Source organism: Sus scrofa, chromosome 1, assembly GCF_000003025.6.
Source record: "Sus scrofa isolate TJ Tabasco breed Duroc chromosome 1, Sscrofa11.1, whole genome shotgun sequence".
In the NCBI taxonomy this organism is placed as follows: Eukaryota; Metazoa; Chordata; class Mammalia; order Artiodactyla; family Suidae; genus Sus; species Sus scrofa.
Window position 1 is genome coordinate 185,433,080 of NC_010443.5, and position 25,202 is coordinate 185,458,281.

General features: G+C 40.6%; 1 protein-coding gene across 1 annotated transcript in view; it reads left to right on the plus strand.

Moving 5' to 3' along the window:
• PELI2 (pellino E3 ubiquitin protein ligase family member 2) overlaps window positions 1-25,202 on the plus strand; it is a 206,354-nt gene that overhangs the window by 35,273 nt on the left and 145,879 nt on the right. The window contains 1 exon segment of the mRNA XM_013993445.2: window positions 17,171-17,300. Coding sequence (XP_013848899.2) covers window positions 17,171-17,300 — 130 coding nt within the window.

Sequence of the window (25,202 nt, forward strand, 5' to 3'; positions counted from 1 at the left end):
ATAGTTTTTAAGGCATGTTTTAAGGCAGATCAATCCCCTCTGCTTTTCCCCGCTTCCCTCCGTCTGCCCGCCCACCTGGTGCATTTTTACTTCCCATGCCATGCATTGCTCTCCAGCTTTCTCCTCTGTGACCTCTCTTTCGACCCCTGTGGCTCTTTAGCCCTTTTTGACTGGCCCAAGTGCTCCATCTTTGGAGCTCCCTTGGCACTTTATCCAGATCCATTTTAGAACAACACTCTGCATTGTAAGTGTATGTTTCTCAGGGGACTGAACCTCTTTCTTAACCGTGTTGCATGAACTTGTTAATAAACCTCAACTATGAAATGTCCCTGTCCTGCTAAGACTTAGAGTGTTCGGGTTTTTACCCCAGCTCTGTGATGGTGGACAGCTTGCTAATTACTGGTACCTCAGTTTCTCATCTGTCAGGTGAGAGTGTGAACAGTTCCTCACCTCCCCAAATAGGTTTGTTAAGAAGATTAAATGAGTTAATATGTGTGCTTAGAACAGTGTCAAGTAGGCATTTAATAAGTTATAGTTATTATCTGGACCAAAGCTGAGAACCGAATTATTAAGAAACAAGTTACTAATACAGTTTATTTAAGTAAACAAAGAGAGTCCTGGGGCTAAAACAAAATGAGGTTAAGTTTCTCTTAATAAAGATACTCCAAAATAGACCTAAATAAAATAGCTGAACTTTAATAGCTGTTTTCCTCTCTCATGAAGTAATCCGAAACAGTGTGGTCCATGGTTGCTGAGGCCACGGGGTCATTCAGAACTCTCGTTCCATTCATGTTGTTGCCCTTGGAGAGCTGGTCTCGCAGATACACACTGTCCTGTCTCTCATCTGTGTTCCAGTTAAAGGAAAGGTCAGGGGAAGTGGTTTCAACCTTAAAGAGAGGAGCCAGAAGTTTTACATAATTTATGGCCCTATTCCTTTGTCCCAGACAGTCGCATGACCACACCCGGCTGCAAGGGAAACTGAGGGGTTCCCCACCCCACACCATGGGCTGAGCCCCAGCTTTGCCACTGAATGGCTGTGATGCTTTGGGGAAGTTGCTTAAGCTCTCTGTGCCTATTTTCTTGTCTTTAAAACAGGGGTAATAGAAGCACGTAACTCATAGAATTATGGTGGGGATTCCATGAAGTCAGTACATGGAAAGCAGTCAGGATAGTGCCTGGCACAAAGGAAGAACTGCATGTGTGTCAGTGATTGTGATTATCATTTTACTAAAAGATAGAAAGGAGTATGAGTGTTGGTGGACAGTGAACAGTCTCTTCCATGGCCAAGGTTTCTGGATGGCCACAGCTTTACTGTAATTGCTGTGGGTCCCAGGAAGTTTGAGCCGCCTGTCTCACACAGGTCTTGTCAAGGTTTCCCTTGGGTCAGTAAGGTTTATGAGCTGTGTTTATGGCTTTGACCTCTCAGGTTCTCATTTCTTCAGTGTGGCATGTCATTAATATGCCCAGGAAGTAAACGAAAGGAAACATTCTATTTATAACAGTATTAATTTATAATAACATTCATTCTTCCTTAGAGTAGTTACAGTAGTAAATAGACAACTGGGAAGTGAAATCCATTTCTAGTTGATGTTAGAAAATGTGTATAAATGGGAAAGGCAACGTGCAATCCAATTGTTTGTTAAGTCCTTCTGCTTTTACTCCAGAACACTGTCCCACGTGTTTGTAGTGACGGTGGGCTGCATGGCAATGTGCACATCTGCCTTGGCAGTTCCCAAACTGGCTTACTTGGAGCGCTGGTCTGGGAAATGATTGTTCTGCACGTGCCATGAAGGGGGTATTAGGCCAAGTAAAGGGGAAATGCTGCATGCTGTTATCTTCAGCTGGGAGAGTGATAGGGCCCATTAGATATTAAAAGCCATGCAAAGAACATAAGCAGAAAAACCTGCTTAATTTTCTTTAATTTACTTGATAAACTCACTTGAAAATGAATTTTTTGTAGTTTCCGTTGTGGCTCAGTGGTTAACCTAGCTAGTATCCATCAGGACACAGGTTCAATCCCTGGCCTTGCTCAGTGGGTTAAGGATCTGGCATTGCCATGAGCTGTGGTATAGGTTGCAGATGCAGCTTGGATTCTGTGTGGCTGTGGCATAGCCCCGTGGCTACAGCTCCAATTTGACCCCTAGCCTGGGAACCTCCATATGCTGCAGGTGCCGCCCTAAAAAGACAAAAAAAAAAAAAAAAAAAAAAAAAGAAATGAATTTAAAAAATGTATTGATTTGAGTAGTGATGGCTCTATAGATACTGATTTTGACAGTATAAAAAAATCCTGATCTACCTCGAAGTTTAATACAGATCAGGCTGCTAATTGTTTGGGTTGTGAGGAATTCCTGCCCTTAATTGCATCAGAATCAGGAAACTTTAAGGCCTTAATCCCTCTTCATCTGGAGAGAAACCATCAGAAAGACATGCAAGTTTGACATTGCCTGATTAGTGATGCTGAGAATTCTCTTTTAGTAATTACTAAAATCCAGTAACAGATGTTTCAGATTTGAAATTTTCAAAAGTCTATGTCTTCAGGCCCTGGAAACCACTTCTGTACTCTAATGATAAATTACATGAATTAGAAGTTTGACTAAGATTGTGCATAAAATGATTGTGTATCTATGTCAAGACTAGTAGAAGTAGAAAACGTGGGTATTTAAAAAAAAATTTAAAAGTACAAGTAATGATAGGTGTGAAGAGTTTTTGGTAAAGTAACAGCTTCCCCAACTTCTTCCAAGTTCTTCTACTTTTGTGCCAGAGATGATATATGCATAAACAGTATTTTCAACTCCACCATTTAACAATTTAGACACATTCTGGCCTTTTCTTGAGTATAAATTTAAATCCTTTCCCATCTTCAGGGTTGGTTCTGTTTCTGAGTCCTGTTTCAGATCTAAATTGATTAATACTATACAATTATAAATTAAAACAAGTCCACGTTATTTAATGAAATACACGCTTTTTAGAATGTTTAATTCTGATTTTAAAAAGTTTACTCAACATAGATGTTTAGAACATACCAAAAAATATAAACAAGAATTAAATCACATGATGCTTTCTAGCAGTAATCACTGTTAATATTTTGGTGTGTTTATCTCACTTTTTCCTATAAATATTAAGTAGTTTTCACCTGTTAGAGATGATACCACTTTTTTTAATTCTCTGGTTTTCATAATCCTTTGCCATTGCTGTTAAGAATTCAAGGAAATATAACTTCATTATGTAGAATTACATGATCTATTTAAACCATTAGCGAACATTTAGGTTATTTGCAGTCCTTTGCCATTATAAATAATGATGACGTTAACATCTTTTTGTATAAAACTTGACTTGCATTTCAGAATTACGTCCTAAGGATAGAGCCCCTCAAATTAGAATTATTAGGTCAAAGAGCATGAGTACTTTTATAAGGGTGTTGATACATGTTGCTAAATTATTTTACAGAGATATTATATCAATTAACATTATTCCCCAATGGTATATTAGAATACTGTGTCATTTCAAAGGTTTGGTAATTTTCTTGGCAAATCATGAAATCTTTCTTTAATTTGCATTTTTGATTACTAAAGAGATTAAACATTTAAAAAATATGTTCATTAGCCAGTGTTGCTTTTTGTCTGTGAATTTTCTGTTCAAGTTCTTATTTTTCTATTGTGTGTCTGTGGCAATGTCTTTTTTTCCCTTTACTTGTAAAAACATTTACCGATTAAAGATAGTAAGCTTTTGTCATATTATTACCTCTGTTTTTTCTAGTTTTGTTGGACATGTAATTTTATAATTCTTGATATGCAGAAGTTTCAGATTTTTACATATTTAAGTGTACAAATCTTTTTCTTTTACTAAGATTTTTTTTTTACTGAGTTTATGTTTAGAATATTATTACTGACTCAGAGATATGATAGTCAACTTTGTTTTCTTTAGTTTATGACCATTTTTCATATTTACCTTTTGAGTATTTTAGAACTTGTGGTAGAATATAACATGCAGCTCCAAGCAATTTTTTTCCTTTCAAAGAAGATAATTGGTTTCTGTATGCAATTGATTGAATAATCTAATTTCCTCCCATTGACTGGTGGCCCTTTCTTCATCTTTTATTACTTATATAGTCAGGGGTCTATTTCTGGGGTATCTCTTCTCCATTGGTTTGTGGTTTTTGTTCTCAAGTACTACATTGTTTTAATTATTAGAGCAATAATAATAGTTTTTTATCTTCTTTTCCTACAGTTAATACCCCTCATTTCTATTTCAATGTTTTTGGTTAGACTAGGATTTTTTAGGAGAGTGTTTATTAGTAAAAACGATAATAATAAGCATCCTTGTTTTTTTCCTTATTTTTAACACAACTACTTTTATTTTAGTCTTCCATCTTTAAATAATTATGGAAAGGAAATAGTCTTTATTTTCAGCTCTTAAAAACCTTAATCTGGAATGGATAAAGAATTCTATCAAAAGCCTTTTCAGTATCTGTACTAAGTCTGAATTTAGAAGTTGTTTGTTTGTAAAGTGAATTTTTGTAAATGTGTCACACTTTTCTGGAACTTACATTGCAAATTCCAAAATGTGTCCCTGGAGAAAATGTTGCAGCCTCAAGCAAAACTAGTTTTTTTCGATACCAGAATGTTTTCCTTTTTTTTTTTCCCCTTTAAAAGGCAGTAGGGCATTTTCTTAATTACCAGATAGAAACAAATCTTCAGGCAGAGAGATGGAGTTTGAGACTGTCTTCTAGACCCTGGCATTGCTCTGAGGAACTCTTTTAGAAACACAGTGTCCAAAGACTTTCAAATTCTAGAAATCCTCAAGACAAAATTGAGCTAGAGTCAGGATCCTACTACTGATTGGCTGGGTGTGTCCAAAGACTTTCAAATTCTAGAAATCCTTAAGACAGAATTGAGCTAGAGTCAGGATCCTACTACTGATTGGCTGGGTGATCTGGAAGATGCTCTCGATTTGACTTGCTTGAAGTCTATGCCAGCACCGTCCAGTCACACTTTTAGTGATAATGGAAATGTTTTGTAGCTCTGCCTGCCATCCACTGTGGTAGTCTCTGGTCACGTGTGGCTCTTAGGTACTTGAAATGTGACTTGTGTGAAGGACTGACTTTTTAGTTTTATTTTAAATTGTGGTTAAAATTTAAGCAGCCTTACATGGCTAGTGGCTACCCTATTGGACAACACAGATCCTTACAATGAATCCGTATGTATCTAAGGTCATTTGCAATTGTCAAACTGTGCTTCTTGGAATATGGCTAGGAATTTCCTAAGAATCTTCTTATAATTAGGAACTTGTAACTTGGGACATTTGAAGTGGAAACCTCTGCCGTGTGCTAATTCTTGAAATCTGGATAAGGTACTCCCTATATTCAGGTTATGTACATGGCTCTTGATTGCTGTATCCATTAAAAATAATGTATTCTTTGAGGTAATCGACAAGTTAATGTATTTTCATGGTGAATATGAAGTTTTTCTTTTTCCATGTGCAGCCGGTGGGCTAATGCACCGAACCAAAATTAACTTCTAGATAACAAGCTTCTGTAGCACTGAGGAATTGGCTGTTACAAAAGTCATTTACTACAGAGAGGCTCAGAAACCCTTTTGTGTAATTGACCTGATTTACCTACTACTTTGCTGTTACAAAATGAGGTTTTAGAGAATGCTTCCACTTCTTGAAATAAACTTGATTTTGCACACATTTTTGTTTCTAAGGTCTTCTAGTCTTGTGTTTCAGCTGTTATGTGTAAGAGTTCTAGATATGGAACAGTCTTCTTTAGAAAAGTTATATGAAGAAGAGTGCATCTATGTAGCATCAGTGTGCATGATGTCAAGCCACAAGTGTATCTTTGCTTTTTAGGTCCTTAAAAAGTAGTTGTATATTTGCTATTAAAATCATCTCTGCCTGCCCATATCTGCTCTGGATAAGTGAATAAAGCTAATGTATTTTATAACAAATTATCTTGAGAACTTGATTGTTGCATACAGTATCAATTATGTATCTCTTTAGTAAGTAATTTGTCAGTGTGTTACCCAGTAATATTCAAAAGTTGGATTTGCTTGCTCTGGCATATCTATTTCCAGGAATTTCCCCAGATTCCCTATGCATACTCTTAAAGTGTAAAGTAAACATGTATTAGTGAAGTGAGACATATGGTAGGAGTTCTCATTGTGGCTCAGCAATAAGGAACCCCTGTCATGAGGATGTGGGTTCGAACCCTGGCCTCGCTCAGTGGGTTAAGGATCCAGTGCTGCCATGAGCTGTGGTGTAGGTCACAGATGCAGCTTGGATCTTGCATTGCTGTGGCTGTGGTATAGTCTGGCAACTGCAGTTCTGATTCGACCCCTAGCCTGGGAACTACCATATGCTGTGAGTGTGGCCCTAAAAAAAGCAAAAGCAAAAAAACAAGACATATGGTAGTGTGATTCTTTTTAGATATACTAAGAGAGGTATACCATGAAATTTTAAAAAAGGAAAAGAGATTGGAAGTAATAATTTTAGTAGTTAGGAATAGTTATATTAAATTGTCATAAAAATATATGTCATAAGTTATGAAGAGATTCCAGTGCTTGTTTCTATTTCTGGCTTTAATACTTACTCCCATAGTATTAAAGCAAGAAATAAAATTTCTTTTTACTATTGAGTTCTTTATTTCAAGTGCCCATAGGTTAGTACATGTTAGATGATGGGCCCAATACTAGTTTAAGATGCTGTTTTTTTTTTTTTTTTAGGCACCCTTTGAGGTGCTCACTTTTTAGAGACCTCTTACTATAGTAGAAGTTAGGTACAAACAGTTTGAAAGGACTCAGTGCTTTGCCAAATAATTAGTAATTTCATCCTAATTCTTTTATATCTATATTTGTTTTTAGAGATTGAAGCCATTTTATATACACATTAGCTTATTTGAGGGATCACAGATTTTAGTTGACATAATTTATTTAAAAAAAGATATGCAATTTGATATTGCATCTCTCGTTAAGAAGTTTGCATTAAAAAAAATCCCATTTTTTATGGCCAATTTCAAATGGGACACTTTTGGAATTATCTCTAATTTTAGCCTTCCCTTCAGAATGAAAGAGTATTCCTAATTTTAGAAAACTTTCAATGGATATATATTTATATTTTGTGTTTTTAGCCCAAAGTCTATAGGGACTGAGGAAGGTATTTGAGTTAATTTGCTTTTGAAATGCAGAGGATATTTAAATTTTGCCATAAAATGCTATGTAATGCTGTATCATCTCTGAACTCTGTGACTTAAAACAGCAGTCACTCATTCTCATGGATGAGGGTTGGTCGAGGTGGCTCTGCTCTGGGTTGAGATGGAGTGGCTTTGCCTCATGCTGCATTTGTGTAGTTTGGATCCCCTCCAAGTGTCACTTGTCCTCCCTGGCAGGCTGGCTGGGACATACTCTTCCTATGGCCATGGCAGAGATGACAGAAGCTAATTCCAGCTGCCAGGCACAAGTCATGCCCTTGCCTGCCTCCCATTTGTTAACATCCTGTTGGCTAAAACAAATCACATGGTTCACCCCAAAGTCCAGAGCAAGGAAGTGAACTGGAGCTATAAAATCATGTCAGAGGGCGTGTCTTCAGGGAGGAGTGAAGAACTGGGACCAGTATTTCAGTCTGCTGTGTATGATGTATGCACCTGTCTTACTGTAGGTGATGAGAGGCTGAAATAAGCAAGTTGGAATGATGAAAAAGGAATATGTGGATTTAATTCATTTTTTGAAATTACTAATTGGGTGAACTATTTGTAAAGCAGTGCGGAGTATTAAATAATACTTCTAGAGATTATCATATTAAGTGCAGCGAATCAGAGAAAGACAAATACCATATATCACTTATATGTAGTATCTGAAAAAAGTGATGCAAATAAATTTATTTATGAAACAGAAACAGACTCACAGACAGAAAAAAACTTTATGGTTATCAAAGGGGAAAGGGGGTGGGAGAAGTAGGAAATTAGGAGTTTGGGACTAACAGATAAATACTACGATGTATAAAATATAAATAACAAGGACCTATAGTATGGGGAACTATAGTCAATATCTAGTGATAACCTATAATGGAGAAGAATGTGAAAAATTATATATATATATGAATCACTTTGCTGTACACTTGAAACTAACACAGCATTGTAAATTAACTATATGTCAGTTTAAAAAAATGGTTTAAAAAATCACATAGCTGCTAATGGCAGAGCTGTGACTCAGATCCTGCTCCTCCCCCCAAAAGAGATGGTACTAATTCAGGAAAAAGATAAAATATTAAGTCTTTACCTGGTTCTTGAATTGTACAAATCTTGTTCTATATCAAATTCATTTCTTGCTATACTTTTTTTCCCCTTTGTGCAATATTTTCTCTTTTAGGAATCAGAAATTACTTCAGGGTAGTATTTAAAAAGTAACTTTCACCCACAGGGTAAAAAAATAGATTCTTTGACATAAATCACTGATGTTATATTACTACATATTTAATCGAAGCTGTTTTGGACTGTTGGAGCCAATGGCAGAATAAAAGACCTAGTCGTTAATGTTTTAAGAGTGATATAAATAGCCTTTCCTGTTTCTGATGCTTTGCCTACCTTCAGGTATTTGGTGGAAAAGGCTCTGCCGTTGCCCCTCCAGCAATGCTCAGAAATCAAAGATTCAATTCAGTACAAAACTTTATCCTGTGTGACTTAGTGACAGTACCGATTTGAAATGAAAAAGGGAGGAAAAACATTTCAAAGAAGCAAATGGCTAAGTATTAGATAATGTTATTCTTTTCATAAGCAGTTCCTCTGTGTCTCAGGGGCACTGGATTCGCTTTGCCCGCTGGTCTGGTTGAAGAAAGGAGCAAGTAGGGGAGTATGGCTTCCCAGAGTCATAAGGGCTGCATGAATGCAGGGAGAGAGCAGAGTGACCACAGGCTCTGCGTGGGTGTGGTGCTGATGACACTGGGCTCCAGGCCGCTGCTGTGCCAGATAGCTAGCTTTGCCCTCCCCTCTCCTCACAGCACTCTTCCAGAATCTAGGCTGTGAAGGTTAGGCCTTCTTCCTCCTTTATGGGGAGGGAAAGTGAGGTTCTGAGAATTTCAGGGACTTGTGTGAATATGATATTGGACGCAGAGCCAAGATGAGGTCTCCAACTTGCCTGCATGCTATATGCCTTTTGCTGCAAGGGGGCTGGCTGGGTGGGGGTGGGAGTGTGTGGGGGTGCACATCAGTCCTGGAAGAATGGCTTAAAATCTACTGAGTCTGGGGGCATTATTGTGTTCCTGATATAAAGAATATTTTAAAATGTGACCTTGGGAAATATTTTGACATGGGGAAGCTAGAAGACCTCAGGATAAGGAAAGGCAACCTATAAGTATAACTGCCACACTTCCACTGCCTTAAAGATTTGAAGGGTCTTTGGAACTGTAGCAACAGAAACAGTCATGAAAATAATAGCTATAAGCTTTACCCTTTTTATACTGAGTCCTGGTATTTTAGTTGGGTGAGATACCTCCTCTGTCCATATTGAATCGACATGTTTGCAGGAGGTTTGGGAATCTCTTTTTAAAATTGAAATTGTAATTGTGTGTTGCTGTCTTTGTAGCTGAGGAAACAGTTCCATCTTGGGTAAGTTCACAGCACCAGCTTGGCAAAGAGTTGTAGCTAGAATTCCTCTCCTGATCCCTTGCAACTCTGTCATTACTCATACTAATGTGGTGACTGTTTCTTTGAGCCCCGGCTCAGTTTTAAGGTCCCAATCTGAGGTGCAGGTTGGCTCCACAAAAGAATAGGAAACTTCTCTAAGAGCATCCAGCCCAAATGGAGTAAGACACATGGAGGACTGACTGGTGGTATCCCACAGGGTTTGTGTAGAAGACTTTAATAGGTTCAAGTCCCATCACTCTTGAATTACACGTATAAGATGTGCCAAGGCTTGTACCATGTCCTGATGCAAAAGTCAGTCTAATTTTTTCCATTGTGCTTTCTAGCCCACTTTAGTTAGCATTTGTCAATATTGTCCTATAGCTGTCTGTTACCTGTCTGTCTTCTTCCCCTAAGTCTATATGAGACAAAATGTCTTTTTATCTCCCGAGCCCCTCACCACACAGCCGTGGGCCTGGCTCACCCCATGTACTTTGCTTGACGCATTCTTGAATGACTATATATATGTATTTTGTGTATTTTTTCTTCTTATGGTCACATCCATGGCATGGGGAAGTTCGCTGGGCTAGGGATCAAGTTGGAGCTGCAGCTGCCAGCCTATGCCACAGCCACAACACCACCAGATCCTTAACCCACTGACTGAGGCCAGGGATTGGACCTGCATCCTCACAAAGACAATGTTGGGTCCTTAACCTGCTGAGCCGCAATGTGTATTTTATATATAAATATATTTCCGTATTCAGTAGATCTTCAGTAGCTACTAGGGGCAGTGACCGTTTCCAACCAGAAGTGGGGCATTAAGAATTTTCATTTTAATACCAAGCCTGGGAAGATATTCTGAATGAAATGATGTTGAAAAAGCTCCAGCAGGTTATTCCCAGAGGGGACAGACTGTCAGAGTGCTGCCGTAGTTAGTTCTGGGGCTGGAAACGAAAGTCTACTATTCTTGTATGAGACCCTACAATACACAGCGTTTGTTAGGCACAGGGACCTATGTATTTTTGTGTCCCTGGGCTTAAGGTATAGAGTTCACTCGGGCAGTGCGAGTCCAGATGCACATGATAGTTTAAAAAGGGAGCTGGGACTGTAATGGTGGAAAGCCGGTGTCACGCACTTGCTAGTTCATGTGATCTTACATGCATTGCGACAGTGTGTTAGGCGTTCACTATCATGATGAACGGATGTACACAGCCTTGAGCCAGGGGCGGAGAAGCAGGGCTTATCAGACTCTGTGCTCTGCCCTCTCTTGTCTCTAGTGTCACTGCCCTGTGCATCTGCCGTGTACAGCCTGCCTTGGTTACAGCAGTTGCTTGTGATTTATCTGTGCGAGTGACAGAGATGTTGCTTTCGAGGGAGGGCAGAGCCTTCAGCCCGTAACAGGAAGGCTCTGGAGTGTGGCTGATGATGACGACACCTCCGCTCCTATAGCCCACATCTCATTTCCATCCACACGGATGATGCTCCCTGCGTTCAGGCTAGTTACGATCACATGTGATGCCTCCCACGTGTGACTGGCAGCCCCTGGCACACCATCTCCTGCTGTTCTTTCCTATAGAAAATTCTTTTTGACAAAGACATTTTTAGGTGGCAGACATCAGACATCTCAAAAGTGTATATGTGTAGTTTGCCAAGAAATGCCTTGAATTTAAAAATTGTCACTGTTGCCTACTGGAAAGAGTATGAAATTTGGAGTTAGACAAAAGCGGATGTGGGTGTTCCCACACTGGTGCAACAGGATCAGTGGTGTCTCTGCAGCACCAGGATGCAGATTGAGTCCCTGGCCCGGCACAGTGGGTTAAGGATCAGCATCACCACAGCTGCAGCTTAGGTGACAACTATGGCTCGGATCTGATCTGGGAGCTCCATATGCCATAGGACAGCCAAGAAAAAAAAAAAAAAGGCTGGTCTGGATTTGGGTCCTGTCTCCTCCTCCTTCCCAGCCATGTGGTTTGTGTGTTCTGGTCATTCAAGCCTCTCAGCTGTCCCCTAGGAGCCTCCCTCACAAGGTTCCTTGGCACATAGTTAAGTGTATAGCAGATGCTACTTAAAAACATTAAATCATGAACTCTGAATTTTAAACCAAAAAAAAAACCCTATATTACTTGGTAAGGCTTGCTACAAAGATTTTTCATTGTCCTTTGCACTTCCAAATACCTTTATTATTAAGACCAGCTAGTTGCCCTGCATATAGAAAGAGCCATATTTTCATCACACGTTTACTAAATAAGTGGATTTTTTTAAGTCTCCAGATTTTTTTTTTTTTTTTTTAAATGTGGAGCTCGAAAAGCAACTTGTGGGTTTGAATCAAAATACTGCTGTTGGCAGCTGAAACAGATGTGCCAGCAGCACTGGGAAATCTTATTTCCACAAACTTACTGGCCGAGAAGTTTGCCAAGCCAGAGAACATTCTGACCTTTCATAGAGTAGTCAGCTTCTTCATCTCTGTGAGCAGAATCTCATCTTTATGTCTGGGCTCTACTCTGTTATACAAGACCCCTCTGTCACATGGTCGGCTAGGGGGGTGTCAGTGCCTGCTCTGTATCCAGCCTCTAAGCCAGGTGCTGGAGGCAGACTTCCCGTTCCTCAGAGGGACAAAGGACCAGATGGGGAGGCGAGAAGGGCCAGGGGAAGATGTGGCAACAGTATTCAGGAGGAGGTGACAGTACTTGCCTTGAGTTAGATCAGGGGTCAAAGGACAGGCTGTGAAGCATGGGAGGGAGGCCATGGCTGAAGGGCTGGGGTTTGCCCGGGGTGTCTGTTCCATGTGACCATTTATGCCTAACTTAGCAGCATAGAACGATCACCATCTTACTTATTGAACCATTCCATGGCCAGGGATATTATGGGCAGTGCTCAACCAGGCAATTCTTCTGTCCCATGTCACTCGGTGGTAGTCGGCAGGCAGATGGACTGGTCTGGAGAGTCCACAATGGCTTCGGTCACACACCTGGTGCCTGGGCAGGGGGTTGGAAGGCTGGGCTCAGCTGGGACCTCTGGCTGGAGCCCCTCCATGTGGCCTCCCCAGCCGCCTGCGGAGGAATCCCACCTGGGGTCCCATGTTTCTTTGGGCAGCTCAGGGCTCGCAAGAGACTTGGGCATAAGCTGCAAGGCTTTTTCAGACCTGGCTTTGGAGGTTTCATCACCTCACTTCCTTCCCATCCTCTTGGCAAGCCAGTCACTCAGGGCAGCCCAGGTGTGGGGAGAGGAGGTTCTGCTCACCCTCCTGGGAGAAGTGATGGGAATTTGTGGCCAGGGTTAATTGACTACACTGTGCTCCTTGATAGGAGACCCACTGAGAGACTAGGGTGGGGAGGAAGGATGGGGCGGTGGTTAGATGATGTGGCCACATGTCCTTTTAGACTTGGAAGCAAAGGTCAAATGATTGTGGGCTGAAGAGTCAGCAGTGGCTAGAAGGGGGACAGTGGGTGTGACAAAGTGACCCTCTGTCAAGGTTCTTGGCTGTGCGAAGATGGGAAAGAGGGGAGGATCAGAAGAGAGGGGCTCATCGTTGGAGGGCTTTGCTGGTTTTTATGTTGCTTGTTTGCTTCGAAGATGGGTGAGGTCACCAACAACCTGTTCTTTTCCAAGTCATACTTGTGTATTTCTACTGACTGGCCTCTCCGCTGATGAAACACTGTTGAAAGTCTCTCTTCTCCTGTCTTTGGTGATTCAGCTGTCTCCTGTTCCTGGTCCTTCTGCCCATGACTAAGAAGGGTTCATTTCTTTAGATGGTTGTTTTTCCCAGGGTCTGTCCTTACGTTGTTTATTCTGTACATCTTGAATAATCTCATCTACTCTCATGATTTTCACTTCCACACCTGGACGGTGAAGGCACTCAAGTTTATAACCTCCCTTGCTTCACACTCATTTTCCCCTGAATGTCCCTATCACTCCTATTTCTAATAATACCATCATCTTGGCCTGGGCCAGAAGGCATGTGACATTCCCTTCCTCCGTCCCTCCCTTCGTGCAGCCAAATGGGTCACCAAGTACTATTGATTTTTGCCTTTAAAATTAAGGTTCTCAACTCTGGCTGCAAGTGAGCAGTACCCATGGAACTTTTAAAAGTTCTGTCCCAGAACTACTGAATCAGCATCTCTTGAGACTTAGGTGTGCATATTTTTATGAAGCTTCCCTGGTAATTCTCATGTTCATCTAGCACTGAAAACAGCTCTCTCAAATTGTCTAATATTCCAGCTCATTTCCACCGTTTGGCCACGGCTATTACAGGTTCCCATAGCAGTTGTAACAAGTGACCGCAGGCTTGGTGGCTTAAACAGCAGACTTTCTCTCTCACGGGTCTGGAGGCCTCAAGTCTTCAAGTCAAGGTGTCAGTGAGGCTGTGATGCCCCTGAAGACCCGGGGGAAGGGTTCCTCCTGGGCTCTTTGCGATTCTGGTGGCTCCTGCATTCCTTGGCCTGGATTGTCTGACTCCCATCTCTGCCTCCATCTTCCCATGTCATCTCCTCTCTCCCCATGTGTCACTTGTCATTGGATGTAGGGCCCTCCGGCAATCCAAGATCTTCTCATCTCCAGATTCTTAACTATATCTGTGGAGACCCTTTTCCCACATAAGATCACATTCACACATTCTGGGGCATGGAGACATCTTTTGGGGGCCACCATTCAAGTCACTGCATTCCTCCTCTGGTTAGCTAGTGTCCCATCTGTTGTCCTGACCCTCATGTGGTTTTGCATCTTGCATGTGCTGCCCTAGCGATGACTTTAGTTGCAATCATGGCTTTGCTTAAATCATCCCAACTCCTGTTCCTCTTAGGGTGAAAGACCATGCCCCTGGCCAGCCACATCCCTCCTCTTGAGCCCTTTGTCCTGGAAGTTCTGAACCACTCCACTCCTCCTTGCCTCTGTACCTACAACTGCCCTCCACCCCTCATTTAGTCTTGTTCAGATTTCAGCACAGTTCACACAGCGTCTCCTCCACAAAGGTCTTCCCTAATGCTTCTCCTCACATGCTTTGTGTGGCTGGTGCATCTTGTTGAATCATTGTTTTATTATGCTTGTGCTTGTGCCTTTCTCTGCTTTTAAGTGGAGAACTCTGAATACAGGGTGGCTGACATCCATCATTGTAGCTTTATACTTGGCATCATAAATATTGAATGAATAACCTGATTAGAAACTTATCTCCTCATGCTGCTGTTTCTCCCCCTCTTACCTCAATTATTTCCGATAGGATTTTTCACTGGCCACAATGTAGATGTATTAATTAGGCATAGTCAGTAGGCTGGCACATTATTTGCTTAACCTGCAGTATCTGCGCATCTCTGCTCAGGCAATTTAAACATGTCTGCATATGTTATGGTTGACATTTCTGCTTTTTCTGTTTTCACCTTTATATTGGATATGGCTTTGGGGTTGCCAGTGGCAGAAACCAACCTGAGTTAGCTAAAACGAGAAAGAATTTCATGAATAAGGGTCAGAGTACGTCTGGGCCAGGAGAAGCCCTGAAAGATGCTATTTCCATGTCTTTTTATTGCTTTTGTCCCTGTTCATCTGCCTTGCTTCTCACTTCGCTGCTGCTTCATCATGTGACAGATTGTGACGTGCCCACAGCTCCTGCGCTTACTGTTTCCAGCTCTGGCCATCCACAGTGACTGGCCAGTTGGCTCGCAGTCCCAGCTCTGCATTTTCCTGGATGAGAATGTCATTGGCCAGCTTGGGCCGGATGTCCACCTCCAGCCATTCAGCTCTGGGGCGGTGTGGAGGGTGGTGGCCTGGCCTTTTCGTTCAAACATGCTGCCAGGGCATGCCTTAGGGAGTTCAGGGCTAGATTCCCAAGACGGAATGTCCTCGTGAGCAGATAGATCTCTTTAAAAGCCTCTGCCACTCTCTTACTAGGTTCTAATGGATTCTAGTGGGTTTCTAATGGTTGTTTTCTCAGGGATATGTTCATTATCGTAGCGATCACAAACATTATTTAAGACAATAATGTACATTCTTCTGATCCTGCCTCAGAAAAAGGAGAGGAAGAAGACTTGAAATGTCTGTATTCCAGAGACATTTCTATGTAGCTGCTGTTCCTTTGTGATGGAAGTGGAAACAGATTAAAAACACAGCAGGAGTGACTTCTGGTGATAATTTAAATCCACAGGCATACTGTGGCTACTGACGTCTACACCAAACACCACAACCCCCCTATTCCGACTTTTGCTGTGCTCAGTGGGCCTCGCATCCCCTTTGCCACCATGCTGTCTGGTGTGATGGAACAAAAAGGCAAGACTTTGTGGAGAGGTTGAAGCCACTGGAGGTGCTATTCCTGGCTTTGGTGTCCGGAGGGAGCCTTGGAGTGGTTATGTCTACCTGTGTAAATGTGAAACAATTCCTTTCTCTCTTTTGTTTCTCTTCTTGGAAAGAACTTCTGCCAGAAGGGATTTAGAGAATAGTCATGGCAATGTGACAACACGAGACAGCGGTTAGAACATACAGGGACCTGTCATCCAGAGTCAGAAAATGCAGGTGGAAATGGACATACTCCTGCAATCCTGCATTTCTTTTGGACACTGGTATTAGCTTAAGGCATTAATTCAGGAAGTCTGTTTAAGGACAATAACATTTCCCAGGTGACTTTTAAAGATATTTGATAGTGTGTGGACTACAGCTCATCTTTTTACTTTTGGGCCTTTTAATGTGCAGCCTTCTTGTAGAGTCATGTTTTATGTTTAATTTTTGCAGGCTACTTTTTGCTAACCTGACAGTAAGGGTTCAAATAGAAATGGGAATGAAAGTGGAGAATTGGGAACTTTTAGGAATGCTAGTAACTAAATTTGGTCTTCTTACAAATAAAGATCTTATAGCCATTAACATGATTTGAGCGTGAGAGATGAGGTTTAATTAGTATGCTATTTTCTAACTAGTTCATTTAAAAATATTTCTTGAGTGTTTCTCTGGGGTCCATTAGAACGCCGCTTGCTGAATTGAGCCAGCACTAATACGGCCTCTGCAGAATTCTCATTTGCTTATTTATACTCTGACTCTTTCCGAAAAGATTTGAAGAGTCTGACTTTGTAGAGTAAGAAACCCATAATTACTTTGTACATCACTCTTAAATTAAGTTTCTGGAAGTGATTTGAATTTCATTACAGCTGAAGTCTGTAAGTCTGTTTTGCAGCCTTTTCCTTTTGTGGGGTGTTTAATGGGCAATTCTTTATGAGTTTTCCTATCTTTTCCCTTATCCCACTGAACTTTTATTCTTTTTTTTTTTTTTTTTTTTTTGGTCTTTTTGCTATTTCTTTGGCCGCTCCTGTGGCATATGGAGGTTCCCAGGCTAGTGGTCGAATAGGAGCCATAGCCACCGGCCTATGCCAGAGCCACAGCAACGTGGAATCCGAGCCGCGTCTGCAACCTACACCACAGCTCACGGCAACGCTGGATCGTTAACCCACTGAGCAAGAGCAGGGACCGAACCCGCAACCTCATGGTTCCTAGTCAGATTCGTTAACCACTGTGCCACGACGGGAACTCCTGAGCTTTTATTCTTAATGCCTTACAGATAAATAAACCCTTCATCTCTGTTTATAGGTACAATGGTGCTTTACCTAATGGAGACAGAGGCCGGAGGAAAAGCAGGTTTGCGCTCTACAAGCGGCCGAAGGCCAATGGAGTCAAACCCAGCACAGTTCATGTGATTTCCACACCGCAGGCATCCAAGGTAGGGGCTCCTTGGAGTGGGGCAGACTGACGGTGACTCATGGTTACTCTGCATCAGCTGCTTTTTCCTTTGAGTCTCATTTCTCGATGGGGAAGTTTCTCAGTCTTTTGAGCTGGATAATCTTGCTCGTTGGAGGCTGTCCTGCGCTTTGTATGTTTGGCAGCCTCCTTGGCCTCTACTTGCTAGATGCCAGTAACACATCAGACCCTACCCCTCACCCCTAACCTCCCCCACCACTGGGACAACCAAAAGTGTCACCAGACCTTGCCTCATGTCCTCTGGGAGGTGGGTGGGGGGGCACATCCTTCCCTAGGTCGCCCCATAATGAATCACTGCTTTAGGATGTAGTGGAATTAGTATGTATTAATTGAGAATAGTTGTGGTTGAGAGAAAAATGATGTTCTTTAACTTGAAGAGAGTTTTGTTTTAAATCTTGGCTGTTTTCCTTCCGTTAATTGAATAGTAGGTGTTTTCACATAAACTACTTGGACATGCAATTGAATTTGTGTAATTAGTAGAAAAATTGTAAGTAAACAGATCTCAGTGCTGTAGGAAGTCTATTATTCATGTTTCCTGTTGTAAGTTTGAAGTATATAAAATGTTAATTTCTTTATGATGATTTCATTTGTTTTCTGATATGTAAGTGGAGGGGAAACCTGCATTTCCATTCTGGTTGATATATTCTATCTATTAGATTTATGATAGTTTTTCCTTTAATTAAATCAGTTAATTCATAATGTTTCCTTTTCTATAAAATAATTATATTTCCCTGAATTATTTCATTTGGGGTGTTGGCTGTATGTGTTTGTTTGTCATAATGGGTTTGGATCATCTGGAATAAGTAAGAGACTTGATTCCTATTTTTACTGAAAAACAATGGCTCAAGGAGAATAAAAGCCTCATGAAGCGCATGTGGTATTTATACTTCGTCTTAGAAGCAGATCATCCTTGTGAATGGTTTTATTTTAAAAGCTCCTGTTGTCATTTCTGCAGGAGCGCCATGGAAAAAGTTTGCTAGAATGTGCCAAGTAAGATCATCCTGTATTAGTGCGGGAATGGTTAAATCAGAAAATGTCAAACACCAAGGGAACAGGAAAGAGAAATATATAGCAACCAAGTTTTTGGCTGGAAAAAGGGAAATAAAGTAAAAGTTTTAGGATGGGAAGGACACTTGTAGGGAAAACAAAGGAAATCAGTCTTACAAAGGTTCTGAGAAAAGGAGGAAGTGAAATAGCAGCAGAATCTTGGAAGGTCAGAGAAGTATGAGAAACATTTTAGAGTCCAAAAATACTTGGTGAAGAAGGATCCTAAGACTAATGTTTTTAAGCATGTGGTGAGTGCCAAGAATATTCTAATGTAGAGGTGGTCCTTATAATTTTGTCTGTATGTTGATGTTTATCTTTCCTTCCTCTGGCTCTGTACATTATTACGTTTACTTTTTTTTTTTTTTTTTTTTTTTAAATCTCAGAGTTTATATTCACGCAGTGGCTTCAGCTATTTTAAAATACATTATGGAAATCTTTGAATACTCAGGCTTCATGTTAAGATAGACCATGAAATATATCTTCCAGTAGCTTCTGTTGGAAGACCATTGATGGCACTTTGTACTCATTTACCCACCTCCGTCTGTTCCAGTTTTAGCTTTTTATATTTTACCTTTATACCTAGATTTTACCTGAGGTTATTTAGATTTTAAGTTTTTTGGAAGCTGTCTGTCAAAATCTGTGTTGAGCAATATTGCTGACAATACTAATAGTAGAGAAAGTTGGGTTTTGGTTTTACAACCTGAGGAAAATAGATCGTCAGGGCCTCGGTTTCTTCATTTATAAAATGAATGAGGTAGCTATGGGCAGGGCCCTGCTGAATCAGGTAAGGTACTCTAGTTGTAAGTGACAGAAATGATTCTGGCTAAAAAAAAACAAAAAAAAAAAAAGAGAGAAAACATGGGGACATTATTAAAAGTGTGGGCGTTCTCCTTGTGGCTCATTGGTAACGAACCCAACTAGTATCGGTGAGGATGTGGGTTTGATCCCTGGCCTCACTCAGTGGGTTAAGGATCCAGTGTGGCTGTGGCTGTGGTGTAGGGCAACAGCTGTAGCCTGGGAACTGCCATGTGTTACAGGCCCTAAAAAGACCCCCCCCCCCAAAAAAAAAAGGTAGCCAGGACGCTTAGAATGAGTAACCAGGCTCTGTGGAAAGAAAACCACAGTAGCAACAGGAGTTAACATAGGTACTCTTTAAGGGTGTCATAAAGTGCCTTGACTCCAGCTACCTTCTGTTGCTTTTAAATGTTTTAAATTTTCAGGAGAGAACCTGATAGGTTTACGCAGGGTCATTTAAGCAGGACCAAGGGAGATGCGTAGATAAAGATTTAAGGTGAGCTGACCGGCCACCCCATGTTGCCTTTTCCTTATTCATCTTGGTACCTGTGTGTCGAGGACCTTGTACATAACATGTCATCCTTCCTGATGCAGCACCTCAGTCACAGATCCCTCATTTCTGTTCCCTCTCAAACTCCCACCCCGGTCTCTCTGCTGCTGCTGCTGCTGCTGCCACCTGGCCTGTTGTCCCCCTAGACCAAGTCTCTTATGTATTTAACCTTTCCTTCAAATGCCCTTCCTCATCCTCACCATAACTGAATCCTGGTTTTGCACCAGTAGACTTTTTTTTTTTCAGCTCATGGAACTAGAAATGATTTCATTTTGTTTCCATTTCCATCTCTTCTTTTGTAACCCTGCATTATTCACTTAAGCTATACCTTTTCTCCCTACCCCTGACTTTCTGGCCCTCCAGTGCACTCTTCTGTGTTGGAGCCACTTCAGTGACTCAGAACCTAGCCTAGCCTCTGTCACTCCCCAGGCCCCTTTCAACTATATATTAGCATCCGAGGTGCATGGCACTTTAACTTTCAATTTCAGACTCACTTCTCTTCCATTTTTTCCACCGACAGAGTGGACCTTATAGCACATTGTCACTTGTAAATAACCAGAACTTCTAGTTCATTCTGCCTGTTCATTCTATACATATGCTTTCCTTATCTGATTTCATCAATGCATCCATCCTTTTAGCCTGTCCTTATACACCATGGTTGTTGGCCCACTTGGCTTTTCCAGTTATATGTTAACGCCACCCCAGGTTTCCTTTCTCACCCTTTTTCGTGCATCCCTGGCTTTTGGCCCATTCCCAGGCCCTGCTGGAGTGTTGTTACCTTATTTCTCACTCGCCTGATTTCCCATCCAAATGCCAGTAAAAGCTGTTAGACCCTGAATTGCAGGGCCTTGCTGTGAAATTTCTGGTTCTGCAGTATTGATAATGAGAGAATTGTCTTTGATTGGAGTTGGACAAGTGAGCCCTAGAAGGGTTCAGGGTGGTTAACATGGTTAGGATTTGAGTGGTGGGCCTTTGGATTATGCTGTTTCTTCCCTCTGCCTCAGTCTTTCCCTCTGCCCCAGTCTTTCCCTCTGCCCCACAGTCTGGGGGCAGACCAGGCAGTCAGTACCCCTTTGCTGATGATGGTGACAGCTGGGAAATGGGACCACTTAGTCTTGCACGCCTCCCAGTGTCCAAGCTAAGTCAGGTGTGGGTGGCAAGTACGTGCCACTGTTGTGTCATTGCTATTTGTGTCATCTTCATTTGTGTACATATTTCCTCTTGGAATAGTAGCACTCAAAGATATTTCTCCTGTTACATAATGTGTTTTAAGAAAAATAATCCCGGAAGTGTTGTTTTACTTTTAGCAGTTCTGGTTCATGGACATAGAGCATTTAGTAATTTATTCACACATTCATACTCAATAAATATTTATTTAGCTCTTTTCTGTGGCCAGGTATCATGCTAAGTATGGGATGTACTATGAGGGGCCAAAACATGTACGCATGGAGCTAATCCTCTGTGAATAAAATAATGAGGAGTCATGCAGGTGCATTCTTATTGCATGTTTTGAAAAGCATGGTGCAGAAAGAGAGTAAGGTGCTGTGAGAAGAGGAGGAGTTTAGTCTGGGTGGACGGAGAAGGGACCTCTGAGGACTGTGAGGACTGTGAGCTGCAAGCTGGAGGGTAAGGAGGAGTTAGCCAGGCCAGCAGAGAGGTCTGGCCTCTTGTGGTCCCAGTTGGAGAATTTGGATTGTTTTCCAGGGGGAAACGGTGAAGGGTGTGAAGCAGGGTGGCATAATATGACTGAGAACTTAAGGAGATTTCTGCTCCTTTATTTACTTTTGAATGATGGAGGGAATAATGATTTTGCTCTCACTTAACCTGTAAATAGTCTGATGGCGGGGATGGGGATGGTGCCTGATAGGTAAATACGTTGCTGGTTACATGGTTTAAATTCAGCAGCATTGCAGTGGAAAACTCTTCAACATGGCTTTCCCTCTTAGATGGTGCTTTATCGAAATCTCCTTTTTGGGGTATTTTTACATTTAAAAAATAACTTAACTGTCACTTTGTTCCATTTGGCATGATTTCAGAATGGAAAATATCAGTGGTCTTGGAATGATAGTTGAGAGAAAAATTAGGACCGTTTTAATGGGATTGTTTCAACCAGGACTTCTCTTCAGCTCTTTGCACTGCAATGGCTCTACTGGAGGATAAGTTATTAAAACTCTTCCTTGTCGGTCAATGAATAATATGGTCATAACTGTGAGAAGTGGTGGAAGTAATCATATAAATTTCAGTGTGAACTCATTACTTCAAGCTAATTTCCTAGGCTTTAGTGAGGTCTGTTTTTGTATCACTCACTGTCTGTCCACCCCAGGTCTTCATGGCAATGGGTAATATATCTCTACTGTGCAAATTCATTGTGAAGCTGGAGCCTTCTCTGCTTAAAGAGATTCATCTGATTATCATTAGCCTCAGAGTTTCTGCTATGGCTTTTAAATAGTTGAGTTTTAAATAGTTTTTATTTGGGGAGTTCCCTTTGTGGCACAGCAGAAACAAACCCGACTAGGATCCATGAAGATGCAGGTTTGATCCCTGGCCTTGCTCAGTGGATTCCGGTGTTGTCATGAGCTGTGGTGTAGGTCACAGATGCAGCTCAGATCCCTCGTTGCTGAGGCTGTGGCGTAGGCACAGCTCCATTTTGACCCCTAGCCTGGGAACCTCCATATGCCCTGGGTGCAGCCTTAAAATAGCAAAAAAAAAAAAAAAAAAAGTTTTTATTGTGGTTTCTTTCCTTGTTATTGCACTATAATTCTTGCGTTAGTATGGTCTGGTGTTTTGATATTTATAAGTTCAGAATATATTATTTTATTATGAAGGAAGAGGCAGCAGTTTTATACTTTTCCGTATCATAAACATGAATCTGTCAGAGAAGATAAAAAATAGCAGTAAGTCAAAGTCCAGGATATCTCTTGACACCGTACAGGAATACAAACCTAAGACAAATCATTTGTATTTTTAGAATGAAAAACAACTTTTTTTTTTTTTTTTTTAATGGCTGCACCCACAGTATATGGGAGTTCCCAGGCCATCGATTGAAACTAAGCCACAGCTGCAGCAGTGCCACGTGCCTTAACTCACTGTACTGGGCTGGGGATCTAACCCATGCCTCCACTGCAACCCAAGCCACTGCAGTGAGATTCATAACCCACTGCTCCACAGCAGGAACTCCAAATTTGATTACGTTAACAAAAAATAGAAACGTAAACAACCTAACTTTATACCTCGAGGAACTAGAAAAGAACGAATCAAGCCCAAAGTTAGTAGAAGAAAGGAAATAATAGTGATCGGAGCAGAAATGAATGAAATAGAGATAAAAAGACAATAGAAAAGATTAATGAAACTAAGAGCTGTGTTTTTTTGAAATAGAAACAAAATAGACAAATCTTTAACTAGACTCAAGGAAAAAAGAGAAGAGAAAGTTAGAAATGAAAGAGATGTCACAGCTGATACCACAGAAGTAAAAGAATCATAAGAGACTGCTGTGAACAATTATATGGCAGCAAATTAGTCAACCCAGAAGAAATAAGTTCCTAAAAGCATGTAACCTACCAAGACTGAATCATGGCAAAATAGAAAATCGGAACAGACCAATTATTAGTAAGAGATTGAATCAGTAATCAAAACCTCCCCAAAAATGAAAGCTCAGGACCAGATGACTTCTGGTGAATTCTACCAGTCCCTCTTAAATTCTTCCAAAAAAATTGAAGTGGAGGGAATCCTTTCAAACTCATTTTATAAAGCCAGCATTACCCTAATACCAAAACCAGACAGGACCCCACAAGAAAATAAAAATGCATACTAATATTCCTGATGAGCATAGAAGCAAAAATCCTCAACAGAATTTTAATAAACCAAATTTTACAGTACATTAAAAAGATAATATACCATATCAAGAGAGACTTATTCTCTCTTGATATGGTACACATTAATAATATGGAGGATAAAACCATGTGTTCATCTCCATAAGTGCAAAAGAGACATTTGACAAAACCCGCTTGATTTGACATCTCTTTGTTATTAGAAAAAAAGAAACCTCAAACTGAACACAGATGAAATTTACTTCAATGTAATAAAGGCCATATAAGATAAATCCACAGCTGACATCATAATCAACACTGAAAAACCAAAAGCTTTTTGCCTAAGATCAGAACCAAGACAAGGATGCCCACTCTGGCCACTTTTATTCAACATAGTACTATAAGTCCTAGCCGGAGCAATTAGGCAAAAGAAAGAAAGAAAAAGCATCCAGATTGGGAAAGAAGTAAAACTATTTCTGTTGCAAATGACATGAAATTGCTTATACAAAACCTTAAAGACTCCACCAAAATACTGTTAAAACTAACAAACAAATTCATTGAAGTTTTAGGATACAAAAATCAATATACAAAAATCAGTAATGAATCATCAGAGTAGTGAAGAAAACAATCCCATTTTCAATTGCATCAAAAAGAATCACATACCCTGGAATAAATTTAACCAAAGACATGAAAGATCTGTTCATGGAAAACAAAATTCATTGATGAAAGAAATTGATAAAGACAAATAAATGGAAAGATACTCTGTGCTCATGGATTGGAAGAATGAGTACTGTTAAAATGACAGTACTATCCTAAGCTATCTACAAATTCAGTACAATCTCTATCAAAATTCTAAGAGCATTTTTCATAGGGATAGGACAAGCCATTCTAAAATTTGTATGGAATCAGACAAGACCCCAAATAGGCAAAGCAACTGTAAGAAAGAACATGATACTGGCAGTATCATGCTGTCTTATTGCAAACTATATTAATGAGCTATAGTAATCAAAATCATATGGTTTTTCAGACACAAAGATCAGCAGAACGTAATAGAGAACCCAGAAATAAACCCACATGTATATTGTCAATTTATGTCAAAGGAGTCAGGAATACTGAATGGAGCAAAGATGGGCTCTTCAATAAATGGTGTCGGAAAAATTGGACATCCACATGCAAAAGAATGAAACCGGACCACAGACACAAAAATCAACTCAAAATGGATTAAAGATTTAAATATGAGACCTGAAACCATAAAAAAACAGAAAAAACAGCTTTTTGACATTGGACTTGGTGATGATATTTTGGATTTGACACCAAAAGCAAAGACGAAACCAAAAATAAACAAGTGGCTCTACATCAAACTAAAAGGCTTCTGTGCAGCAAAGGAAACCATCAACAAAGTGAAGAGGCATCCTACTGAATGGGAGAAAAATTTACAAATCATGTATTTAATAAAAGGTTAATACCTAAAATATAGAGAGAACTCATACAACTCAAAAGCAGAACAAAAGGAAACCTAAACAATATAATTAGAAGATAAGCAAAGGGAAGTTCCTGTCATGGCTCAGTAGTAACAAACTCAACTAGTGTCCATGAGGACTCGGATTTGATCGCCGGCCTTGCTCAGTGGGTTAAGGATCCAGCATTACCATGAGCTGTGGTGTAG